The sequence below is a fragment of the Lacerta agilis genome, chromosome 18 (genome assembly GCF_009819535.1).
Source record: "Lacerta agilis isolate rLacAgi1 chromosome 18, rLacAgi1.pri, whole genome shotgun sequence".
NCBI lineage: Eukaryota > Metazoa > Chordata > Lepidosauria > Squamata > Lacertidae > Lacerta > Lacerta agilis.
In genome coordinates this window covers 4,911,804-4,924,783 of record NC_046329.1, presented here as the reverse complement: position 1 = coordinate 4,924,783, position 12,980 = coordinate 4,911,804, and the positions used below count along the sequence as shown (strand labels likewise).

Here is a 12,980-nt window from a genome sequence, read left to right as displayed (position 1 = left end):
GCCACACATATCGCCTCCGTGGCGTGGGAATGTTCAGCGAGGCAGGAGAGGATATATTGTTTGTGAATATCCTTCCTTTTTTATTACAATTTTTTATTAAGTTTACAATTTTATCATCCCCGCATTCCATCGATCATACATATTACCAAAGGGATTACTCAACTGACCTCCTCCCCGTTCTCTGGCTTTCCTAGGAATCCACTTAGGTCTTAGAAAGGAGGTAAATAAGTTGCGAGTGGAATGCTATCTTGATAATTTCAACCATTCTAATTGTAAATTAGTTCCCTACGTTAACATCGCAAAACATTTTAAAACTCAATTCTACAAACGTTTTTTAAATGTTTACAATGACCTTTCATATATTGTATAAATTTAACTCCGGTCCTTATCCAACAGTTCATCACGCTGGTTTCGGATCTTCCCCGTCAGCTTAGCCAGTTCTGCATATTCCACCATTTTAACTTGCCATTCTTCCACTGTTGGTAATTCCAGCTGCTTCCATTTCTGTCCCAACAATATCCTCGCCGCCGCCGTAGCATACATAAACAGATTTAAATCTTTATTAGGAATTTCCTCTCCCATTATACCCAACAAAAATGCCTCTGGTTTTTTTTTAAATCAAAATTATACCTAAAAACCTTTTTCAATTCATTATATATCATACCCTTCCTAACCCCTTACTTAGCAGAGTTTTACATTCCGCTTTTAAACTCACAGCGGGTAGCTGGTTGCAGGCTTGTTTAAGCCTCTCAATATTAGGTTCCTGGGAAGTTCCCTTATATCCCTCTTTAAAGAATAAACACGCCACAATCTTGCGTGAAGTATATAAAAGAAGTTTACTCGCACCATCAGTTCACAGTTGGATCCCTGAAGGCAGACTTAATTACAAATACGTACATGTGGATCTACCCCATTTTGGGGGTTAATCCCAGTGACTGCAGACTGGCAATCAACACAGTTCACACGACGAAAGGAAGGTGGAAAAGGAGGAATCAAAGAGGGGGTGTGCTGCGTGCCTTGCCCTTTTGTTACCTGGGCAGGTAAGGCCACGCCCACCTCTAGTCACATGCAAAGGAAGTATGTCCCAGCCAGGAGGAAACAGGAAGTTCTCGACTGGCTGGACCAAACATCCCCCTGCATGTCCACTCTAGGAAAACAAGGAATGTTGTACTTGACTGCTACTTGTGTATCACATCCTGTGGGCCGTGTCTCACCATTGGTGGCCCCCGCATTAGAAACGCCAGACGGCGCCTGTTCCCCAGGCCTGATTTGGCCCCGTCGCCAACCCCTGCATGCAACCTCCATTCTCCCAGGCTTGTAAGGAAAGCCAGTGTTCTGGAATTGAGTGTTGCTTATTCATAAACCTGCCATTGGATGGAATTTCCTTTTTGGGGGAGGTGAGGGAAAGAGAGGAAGGAGTGGGTAGGTGTAAAGCAAAAAAGAAGTTAGTTGCAAAACATGGTCTCAGGCCAAAGGATCTTCTCAATACAGAATGTACTATACTGTAAATATCCAAAATGTTAATATATATGTGTGTGTATGTGTGTATGTACAGATGATGTTGTTTTCAGCTGTGTCAGACTCAAAGAGTAGACCAACTGAAGCCAGTGGAATTAAGCGAGTCACACCCAGATGGGTCTGGGTCTAGAATCGTAGAGCCTGGAAGGGACCACCAAGGGTCATCTAGTCTGACCCCCTGGCATGCAGGAATCTTGGCTAAAGAATCCTTGACAGGTGGCCAGCCAACCTCTGCTTGTTAACATGCGATGGAGGAGAGTCCATCGTTTTCTGAGGGCCTACTCTGAGTAGGATTTAGTTGGATACAAATACTGGATGCTCCCTGTACAGAGGCACCTGTAAATATTTGTAAAATGTTGTTACGGCTTCCATTATTATTTTGGCGTGTGTCGTGTTTCCAATGGTACTGTTTTCCTATTAAAAAACCAAACTAGACTTTTCTTTCTCCTCTAAATAGTATTCTTGTCTTAAGTGGGGTTTGAGACGGGAGAGAAGGTGATTCACCAAGATTTGTGAAACTGCATGCACACAAAAGCTCATACCAAGAACAAACTTAGCTGGTCTCTAAGGTGCTACTGGAAGGAATTTTTATTTATTTATTTATTTTGCAAAGGCAAATTAAGCTCTAAATCCAAACCGGGGCAGGGGGTAGTATATTGGCGTTTCAACAGCTGGTCTGCCCAGCCCATTTGGTGAGCCCTATTTGCTCACCTGAATAAATTCAAACAGTGCAACAAACTAAAAAAATACTAGAAACAGAGAATTGTAAAGTTGGATGGGGGTCACCAAAGGCCATCTAGTCCAGCCCCCTGCAATGCAGGAATCACAGCTAAAGAAAACCCTGACCCGCCACCTTCTGAGAAGGGTCAGAAAGTTCTCTGGAATCTCCTTTCCTTGCAATATGAACCCATTGGTTTGGGTCTGGCCTTCTGCAGCACCAGAGGACAAGCTTGCCCCATCTTTCACGCAGCAGCTTTTTAGATATTAGAAGATGGCTCTCTTATCACCTCTTTGGTGATTGTTGTAACATGGGGGTCGTGATTCAGCAAGTGATTTCAGTTCTGACATAGCAGGCAGGAAACAGCTTCTTCATGTAACACTCTTTATTCAGACAAACAAGACTAGGGAACTGAGGAGAGGGAAGCTACATTTATAGGAAGAGAAGACTGGCTAGAAAGGATACATTTTGGAGGGAACAATCTCAAGCAATCACAAAGCTGCCTTTTGGTGGGAACCAATAAGACTGAGGATCCAAATGCAGCAACTTGAATAGTAGCTGTTCCTTCTGGAACAGGAAGGCAGTTACTTTCCCCTAATGTGAATACAGGCAATAGTAACACAGATATGATAACCCTTGAATCAATACACAACAGTGATGCTTGCCAGTTAGGCTGTCAAATTTCTGCTGCTCAGAGGGCAAACCAGAATATGGCTACCCTGATCCAAAACACCCACCCACCGCACTCACACAGGAAACCAAAGATCACCACAGTCAACCACAAATGAACAATCACACCCCACGCCAACCCCGACCTCTCTCACCGCCAAAGGAGCACAAGTGAACAACAGAGAACCTACACAAACAACGCTGACACCAAACCCTACTCATATTAAGTAAGATAGAAACATTGTCACCCCACCCCACCTATCTCCCCATCCCACCCACCTCCTCTCTCCCACTTTTCTTCCTAACATCTCAACAACAAAAACTGATTTGTAAAAATGTTATATGGAAAAATACGAGATAGACCTTTGTAAATCAAGAAAATCTTTAAGAAAAATATTAAAAGAAGAAGAAAAAGAAATCAAACCAGAACATTTGTGGGATTTCCTTTTTAAAATTTTTTTACAGTGCTTTAGCAACAAGTTTCTGTATATGCACCGATTGCAAATGAAGCAAAGCTTTTGCAGGCACTGTAAACAGTTGAAAATGGGATAGCATCATGAACAGAAATTGCCATGGATGCAGGAAAATAAAAAGGAAATCAGGAGGGCCCCAAATGCTCTGGATTCTTGTTCTACTCTTGCACTCTAGCCCTTCGAAGACTACTGGGGAAGCGTTGCAGAACAAACTGAAGCAGAAAAAAGTGCAGTCTTATTGTGACAGGACTACACCAGTAATAAGTAGGTCTGGAGGAGCACAGAGTCCCAGTCAACAGGGCAATAAGGTTTGCTATATTTCAAACAGTGAAAATCAGGACAGAAAAGTTGTTGAGCTTTGGCACTGCCAACATAGACTGCCATGAGTTCGGATTTCCCCAGAAATTTGAACAATTTGCGCCCGGACACCACTGCAGTATTCCAGATATGTCCGGAAAATTCTGGACGCATGGCAACTTTAAATAAAACAGTTGTCACACAACAGTGCAAGCTGAATTTAGAAGAAATCTTTACAGCAGGAGCAGCAACAGAAAACAGTAAAAAAGGGGGGGAGGGCAAGGACTAGGAAGAAAAAGGAACAATTTTAAGAGAGACATAAAATATCCTGGAATTGGACCCAGAGGGTGCGACTCCCCCTGATCCTTCTCCTTCACCTGGGAATTAAAAGATCCTGGCAGCGCCATCGTGGTCAGGCTGTACGGCTCAGAAACCCTGACCTGTCGAGACATTTAATCATTTAATCCTAGATTAGCAAGCTCGCTCCTTCTTTCAGCCGATGCCGACTTTATCTCGCTGCTGCGAAAGTTCCAAAATGTTTTTTTATTATCGAGACCAATCACTTCCCACGAGCTTTCTAGTCTGTTTCAGCGGCTTTCTGGATTGCAGGAGGGCATCAAAGTTCCTTGCTGGTTTGCATGTAGCGGCAATCCTAAAGTCGCACTGCGCGTATTGCGAAAAGTGCCGTTTCCAGGACTAACAATGCGCCTATCGAGTGACTAGGTGAAAGGGGGTCCCCTGTTGCAGGCTGAGAGTCAGAGGAGGGTCTCGGGGGCTGGAGGACCCCTTGCAAGAGCGCATTGCCAAAGGGGTGAAATGCCACCGTTTACAATTTAACTCCAGAGTGAGTCTCCAGCTTTTTTTTTTTTGGTACTACAATTCCCATCACCCCTGACCACTAGTCCTGCTAGCTAGGGATGATGGGAGTTGTAGTCCCAAAAACAGCTGGCGACCCAAGTTTAGGAAACCCGGCTCTAAACAACCCCATGTTATCTGCCTCCCCACCAAACTTCCATTGCTCTGAAACCTGTGGGGAGCCAACCACTGCAGCTCAGCCAGTGCCATATTTACGTGTAAGCTAAACAAGCTATAGTTTAAGTTACAGGTGGGTAGCCGTGTTGGTCTGCCATAGTCGAAACAAAATAGAAAATTCTTTCCAGTAGCACCTTAGAGACCAACTGAGTTTGTTCTTGGTATGAGCTTCCGTGTGCATGCACACTTCTTCAGATTTCTGAAGAATATCTTCTGAAGATATCTGATATTCTTCAGGTATATCAGCACCTTAGAGACCAACTGAGTTTGTTCTTGGTATGAGCTTCCGTGTGCATGCACACTTCTTCAGATATCTGAAGACTATCTGAATACTATATATCTGAAGAAGTGTGCATGCACACGAAAGCTCATACCAAGAACAAACTCAGTTGGTCTTTAAGGTGCTACTGGAAAGAATTTTCTATTTTGTTTCAAGCTATAGTTTAGGGACCCACTCTCTTGCCCCCCCCAAAAAAAAAATCTAAAGGAAAAAAAACCTGGATGTACATTTCCAAAATATAAGATAAAAATAAAATAAAACCGACATACAGCAACAGTGTTTTGTGTCCGGAACAAAATTCATGTGCACGCACACTTCTTCAGATACACTGAAACAGAAGTCACCAGACCCTTATATATAGTGAGCGGGTGGGGAGGGGTATTACTCAGAAGGGTGGTGTGAATGGGGGATTGCCTGCTAGGTGTGGTAAACCCGTTGACGACTGTTAACGACTGCAATTGGTCTTATAGGAAAAAGCAAGGGCTGAGATGGCTAAAAATAGCTTTATCATGTATAATGAGATAGGAATTTTTGTGTTTTGTGTAGGCTCCTAGGATGTGAGTCATGGGCCCTGCCTGCTGGCCTGCTCCCTAAAATATCACTGGTATGCTCATTTTTATATATAGGGTGCCTACATTCTGCATTTTAAGTTAGAGCTTAATAATTATTTCACTGTTAATATACTTCTTCTTAATTGCATTTCACTATTAATATACTTCTTAACTGTATTTCAGTTCAACAATTACTTTGATAAAATACACATTTTGTTATGTGCAAATGGCTTTAGATACAATTAGGTCCATAAATTACCATATAGCATATATTCAACACACACAAAAAAAAACAGTGACAAAGGACAGCTGGACATATAAAGGGCCCTGTTACCTTCAGTAGCTTAGGGCCTCATCAAACTTAAATCCGGTCCTGAGCTCAGCCCATTCCTTTTTCAATGGACTACAGTCCCCTGGGTCCGGCTGGCAGCAGAAAAACCATTCCTCCTTAGTCCCCTTTATCATCCAGCCACTTTGCTGTGGTTCAACAGCCATGGATGACTTTCTCAGCGGAACAAGGGGTGCTGGCGATTTTTTGGGTTACGAGCCATGCACAAAATTTGCTGCGCCGTCTTTTTTTGGGTGGCCATCTATAAGCTCCCTGTGTCCTGTTGGCAGAACCCCCATGCATACAAAAGCGAAAGGTCTGTTTTAATTTTGTATGGATAAATGTATTTTTTTTTTCTGACGGTCAAATGTATTTTTTCTGACTGATGGTCGAATAAAGAATGATGATGATGATGAAAAGCGAAAGGTCTTTCATCCTTGATTTTATTTTTAAAAAGGTAAAACCCCCACCCCAGACACCTCTCTTCTCCAGACCCGTTTACATATCCATCTTAAGTTGTTGCTATGCTCTCTCGCTTCTTGGGAGAAAAGCAATGACAAACCTAGACAGCATCTTAAAAAGCAGAGACATCACCTTGCCGACAAAGGTCCATATAGTTAAAGCTATGGTTTTCCCAGTAGTGATGTACGGAAGTGAGAGCTGGACCATCAAGAAGGCTGATCGCCGAAGAATGGATGCTTTTGAATTATGGTGCTGGAGGAGACTCTTGAGAGTCCCATGGACTGCAATAAAATCAAACCTCTCCATGCTGAAGGAAATCAGCCCTGAGTGCTCACTGGAAGGACAGATCCTGAAGCTGAGGCTCCGGTACTTTGGCCACTTCATGAGAAGAGAAGACTCCCTGGAAAAGACCCTGATGTTGGGAAAGATGGAGGGCACAAGGAGAAGGGCACGACAGAGGATGAGATGGTTGGACAGTGTTCTCGAAGCTACCAACATGAGTTTGAGCAAACTGCGGGAGGCAGTGGAAGACAGGAGCGCCTGGCGTGCTCTGGTCCATGGGGTCACGAAGTGTCGGACACGACTAAACAGCAACATGCTCTCTCTCAGCTTTATATCCAAGCTTCTAGTCCCCAAGGACCTAAAAAAGTGAGAGTGGCTTGAACCCAGGCAACATCACATGCAAAATTAGGACCTGCCCCCTCAGTGTTTGTGATGCAATACTTGCATGGAATCATGCGTGGCATATGGGTGCCTGCTTGTGAGTTTGGAGGGATCGTTTCAGGTACTGTGAGTGTATTCCATTGCAGAGGCAAAGCCAGGACCACCGGCAAGCAAGCCCCTCATCTGCACTGTACATTTTTTACTTTTAAATTTCTTATTTATTCGCTTTTCTGATAACCTTCCACACCAACAAAGCATAAACTAAAAACGATCCAGCAAAGAATCAACAACAAAAATAAATCAGAAAACATTCCCGTCCTCTTTCCACGATTCTTCAGAACCCCCTTTTCCCTCGTGTTTTCTTAGTTCACCCCATCTATCGCAACCGCTTTTATATACTTTATTTCTTACTCTGCTGAAAATGTTACCATCCTCCTAGGTAAACTGTTTGCTTATAATAAAGGTAAAGGGACCCCTGACCATTAGGTCCAGTCGTGTCCGACTCTGGGGTTGCGGCGCTCATCTCGCTCTATAGGCCAAGGGAGCCGGCGTTTGTCCACAGACAGCTTCCGGGTCAAGTGGCCAGCATGACTAAGCCGCTTTCTGGCGAACCAGAGCAGCGCACGGAAACGCCCTTTACCTTCCCGCCGGAGCGGTACCTATTTATCTACTTGCACTTTGATGTGCTTTCGAACTGCTAGGTGGGCAGGAGCTGGGACCGAACAACGGGAGCTCACTCCGTTGCAGGGATTCGAACCGCTGACCTTCTGATCAGCAAGCCCTAGACTCTGTGGTTTAACCCACAGCGCCACCTGGGTCCCTTTGCTTATAATACTTTTCGATATATTCTATAAATAGTATCCAGTCCTCTTTATATCTTTCATGATTCTGGTTTCTTATTCTAGAGGGCATCCCTGCTAACTCTGCATATTCTAACTGTTTAATATGCCAGTCTTCCTTCGTTGGCACTTTATGTTTTCCATTTTTGCACTAATAATACCCGGCCAGCCACTGTAGCATATAGAAACAATTTTCTCTCTTTATTGGAAACTTATGTTGTTAATAACCCCAGCAATAATGCTTCTGGTTTTTTAGCAAAATATTTTAAAAACATTTTTAAAAGTTCAGTATAAATCGTTTCCCAATAATTTTGAATTATACTACACGGCCACCACATGTGGTAGAAGGTTCCTTCTGTTGTTTTACACTTCCAACACTTACCTTTTATTGATTTTGACATTTTTGCTAATCTGTTGGGTGTCAGATACCGCCTATGTTGCATTTTCATAAAGTTTTCTCTTAACGTATAGCATGCCGTAAATCGTATATTTACTTTCCACAGTTGTTCACAATAAAATCAATATTGTGTCCAACGTCCCTGGCCCAACTTATCATTGTAGATTTTACTGTTTCCACCATTGCCTCCCACTCAAGTAATGAATTATACATTTTTGACAATGTTTTGGCCTTGGATCTTAAGTATCTCTTCATACTCTTTCAGTCTGTATTCCTCCCCAACGAGGTTTAGGTCGTGTCAATATATACTCCAGTTTGTCTGTGTGGTACACTCCTATCTGGACAGCGATAGCCTAACTACTCGTCTATGCAAAATAAAAAATGAAAAAAATTCCTACCAGTAGCACCTTAGAGACCAACGAAGTTTGTTCTTGGTATGAGCTTTCGTGTGCATGCACACTTCTTCAGATACCACGAAAGCTCATACCAAGAACAAACTTCGTTGGTCTCTAAGGTGCTACTGGATGGAATTTTTAAATATTATTATTTTGTTTCGACTGTGGCAGACCAACACAGCTACCTACCCGTAGTACTCTTGAGTCTATGTTCCGGTAACCTCAGGGCTGGAATACTGCAATGCTTTATACATAGGGCTGCCTCTGAAGGCGGTTCGGAAACTTCAGCTGGTGCAGAATTTGGCGGCCAAGTTGCTCACCAGAACAAGACGGTTTGAGCATATGACACCGATCCTGGTCCGACCGCACTGGCTGCCAATTAGTTTCCGGGCCCCAAGTGCTGGTTTTGACCTACAAAGCCTTAAAAACGGCTCAGGACCGCAATACCTCAAGGACCGCCTCTTTCCATATGCACCTACCCGGACCCTGAGATCATCTTCCGAGGCCCTCCTTCGTGTGCCTGCTCCTCTAGAGTTGTGGAGGGTGGCAACACGAGAACGGGCCTTTTCTGTGGTGGCTCCCGTTCTGTGAAATGCTCTCCCCAGGGAAGTTCGCCTGATGCCTTCATTATACACCTTTAGGTGCCAGGCAAAAACGTTTCTTTTAACTAGGCCTCTGGTTGACCTGCTTGCTTGACATCCTATACCCTTTTAAAATGTGGCTCTTTTCGGGGGTGTGTGTTATTGGGTAGTTGTCTTTATTCTGATGGCATATGTTGTGATCTATTCTGTGAACCGCTCTGAGACCTCCGGGTATAGGGCGGTATATAAACTCAATATATAAAATAATAATAATAATAATAATAATAATAATAATAATAATAATTGCGGCCATTTGCAGACGAAGCATACCCTCCTAAAAAGACAACGGAACTATCTCTGCCTGCTTCTTCTACTGGCTCCCTCGCCTGGTAGAGGGAGGCCACGGTGATGGCTGAGGGGTAGAGGGAGCCCATGGCGATGGCTGAGGGGTAGAGGGAGCCCACGGCGATGGCTGAGGGGTGGGGCGCCCCGATAGCGGCGCGAGGTGGGTGTTGTGAGCCTCTGGGTGGGCATGGTGAGGCTGCGGTTGGGGAGCGAGGTGGTCTGAGCAGTGGACAGGAGAATGGGGCATTTGGGGGTGGGGGTGCCCCGGCTGGCGGGTGACGGGGTGCCCCTGATGAACGGGGTGGTACCCGTGGCGGGCAGGGGCCTGATGCGAGGCTTGCTGGCCGGAGATGATGTACTCCGCACAGCAGCACTCGTTGAACTTCCTCCAGGCTCTGGCCTTGAGGTTGAGCTTCCGCGACAGCTTGAGCGACAGGGTGGTCTCGTTCTCGTGAGACTTGAGCTTGGCGTAGTAGTCGGAGAACTTGTTGTAGAGGATGGAGATGGGCATCCCGTTCAAGATGATCCCGAAGGAGATGCAGCCAAAGGCCACCACGCGCCCCAGCAGCGTGTCCGGAACGGTGTCCCCGTAGCCCACCGTCGAGAGGCTGACCTAGAGAGGAGGAAGAGAATGATACGGACCCGAAACAGGGTCGGGCCTTGTTTGCATGCAGCGAAGATGCACGCCAGCCTTCCGGCTCATCAAGAACATGCCAGAAAGTCCCCCGATTTCTGCACTGCAAGATGAACCTTCGGGATCTTTTCCAAGTCTGCGATTCTCTGAGACAATGCACCCAAATCAGCTTGGCTTGTTCCCTGCCATCTCATGTCCTAAGCACCCAGAGAGCTAAGCCTTTTTCTGCCCACACGGAGCAGAGCCAGACCACTAGGAGGGAGCCGGTGTTTGGCCACAGACAGCTTTCCGGGACATGTGGCCAGCATGACTCGACCGCTTCTGGCGCAACGGGACACCATGACGGAAACCAGAACGCATGGAAATGCCGTTTACCTTCCCGCCGCAGTGGTACCTATTTATCTACTTGCACTGGCGTGCTTTTGACTGCTAGGTTGGCAGGAGCTGGGACAGAGCAACGGGAGCTCACCCTGTTTGTGGACTCAAACTGCTGATCTTCCAATTGGCAAGCCCAACAAGCTCAGTGGTTTAGACCACAGCAGCGCCACCTGCATTCCTAGACCCGTTTTGCTCAGCATCCCTTAAGCACCGAGCAGATCGCTGTGGTCTGCAGGAGGCAGGGGCATAGCGTGCGTTGCCCGTGCCCGGGGCAAGACTGGGTGGGCCAATGGTCCGATTCCACACGTTTAAATCAGGAGCAGGGGGAGCTGTGACAGGTGGGCAAGGGCCACTCATCCATCACCTGATTGACCCATGTCAAAGGTGACCCACAGGCTCAGGGTGTCAGGGACTGGTAGGAAGCAGAGGAATGCTGGGAGGAACCAGCTGGGATCCCACAAGGGAAGAAGTTTCAGAGCCCAGGGAGTGGGGGTGGGACAACAATGAGTGGTCAGAGAAGACTGCGAGGAGGTTTGGAAGCTGAAGGGGCAACAGGGAGCTGGAAGAGTCTGCAACAGAGATAAGTCCAGAATCAGAGGCAGAAGCTGAACCAGGGGAGGAGGGAGGCCAGGAGGCAGAGATGAGTCAACCTGGTGAAAAGACACAGGTCTCTCTCCCTCCTGCTGCAACAAGCTCCCCTCCTCCCTTGTGTCCCAGAACCAACAGAGGCACGAAGCGAGAGGAGCAAAGACAGGCACGCAGGCACAGTCTCCGACTGCTGGGGGGGGGGGAAACCTTGGAGAGGAGGAGACTGATGGGGACCTTTAGTCTTGGCAACTGCTTCATGGGGGCAAGACCTACCGGGGATGAGTTGCTGTGCTCATTAGGCCCGACACTCTTTATTGCTAATTAAGAGGTAACTCCAACCTGCTCAGTGTGATTTACTGCCGGCTCACTCCTGTCGCAGGGTCCGTTTCACCAGGGCGTTCCCCACAGGGGGTGCACTGTTAAAGCAGCACCCAGCAGGGTTGGACCCTGTGACCATCGGCTGATGCCACCCAGTGATTTGGCAGCGGGGTGTAGTTTGGGGAAAACGGCCAAACCGGAACCCCCTACATGAATGGAGGCTCCCCCAGCCGTAGAGCAGGTAACCAGAGGCACTCACTCACCGCTGCCCACCACCAGGCGCTGGGGATGCTGGTGAAGTTGGTGCCGGGGACGTCGTGCTCCACGGAATGCATCAGCGCCGAGAAGGTGAAGACGCCCATGGCGATGAAGAGGAGGAGGCAGCAGACCTGCTGGTAGCACTGGCGGATGGTGAACCCGAAAGCCCGCAGGCCCGTGGAGTGCCGCGCCAGCTTGAGGATGCGGAATATGCGCATGAGCTTAATGAGCTTGAGGACCTTCCCCAGCTTCCCGACGCTGCGCATCTTGTGCAGCTCCTCGTGGTACTCCGAGTCTCCTTCGCCCAGGTTCTCGAAGAGGAGCTGTATGTAGAAAGGCAGGATGGAGACCAGGTCGATGGCGCTGAAGGCGGCCCGCAGGAACTGCTGGCAAGAGGAGGCGGAGATGAGCCTCATCAGGTACTCGAGGGTGAAGAAGATGGCGCAGACCGTCTCCACGCGCTCCATGCACTTCTTGCTGGTCTTGTGCTGCATCTCATCCACGGTGCTGAGCGTCATGCCCACGATGGAGACCAGCACGCAAACGCTGGACATGATGGCGATGATCTTGGCGGGGATGGAGGAGAACGGGTTCTCAACCAGGTTCCAGATGGCCTTCCGGAACGTGCCGAGGAACATGCCCTCGAAGTTCACCTCGCTCTCCAGGGGCTCCAGCTCCGCTTCCAGCTCCCGTTGCACCTTCAGGTATTCGGCCATCTCGTCCTGCTTCTCCTCAAAGAGGATCCGGCAGCACCTCTGGGCGTACTTCATGTGGACCCCCCAGTACTCGATTTCCTCCACGAAGTTGGACGGGCAGAGTTCCTGCATGATCCACATGACGCCGCTGCGGTAGAAGTGGAAGACGTAGTGGAAGATGAACGGGTCCCGGTCGAAGAAGTACTCGTTCCTCGGCACCGAGTAGTCGTCGCAGAGCTCCAGCTTCTTCATGGGGTCGGTGGAGACGGCCAGCTGGCCGATCCTCGTGACGGGGTACTTGGCGGCCAATTTGCACGCGATCTGGAAGCACTTCCCGCCGACGTTGAGGTTCAGGAAGTAGCGGTTCCTCCGGGGAGGGACGCTATGGCGTTCCTGGGCCCTGTCCGAGACGTTGTGCATCGACCCCCATTGCTTCACCAGTCTCTCCTGGGCGAAGGGGATGTAGACTTCTTCCTCCTCGGGAGTCAGGCAGCATTTCTTGTAGTCGCCGATTTTCAAGTTGGCCGAGAGGCTGGCTCGCCTCTTCATGGGCTTCCTCAT

The 12,980-nt window shown here is 47.7% G+C and overlaps 1 protein-coding gene across 1 annotated transcript; it reads right to left on the bottom strand.

Annotated features, from left to right (window-relative positions):
• Positions 1–9,573: 9,573 nt before the first annotated feature.
• Positions 9,574–12,980, bottom strand: LOC117039703 (potassium voltage-gated channel subfamily V member 2-like). Its single transcript, XM_033136884.1, has 2 exons — positions 11,730–12,980; positions 9,574–10,161 (listed from the first exon to the last, which is right to left on the bottom strand). Exons 1-2 carry the CDS (start codon positions 12,978–12,980, stop codon positions 9,574–9,576), a joined length of 1,839 nt encoding a protein of 612 aa, XP_032992775.1.

Excerpts from the sequence above, each read along its gene's own strand:
- LOC117039703 (XM_033136884.1), bottom strand. The coding sequence starts at position 12,980 with ATGAGGAAGCCCATGAAGAGGCGAGCCAGCCTCTCGGCCAACTTGAAA. Across the intron at positions 10,162-11,729 it reads GCGCCTGGTGGTGGGCAGCG|GTCAGCCTCTCGACGGTGGG; the intron begins GTGAGTGAGTGC and ends CCTCCTCTCTAG.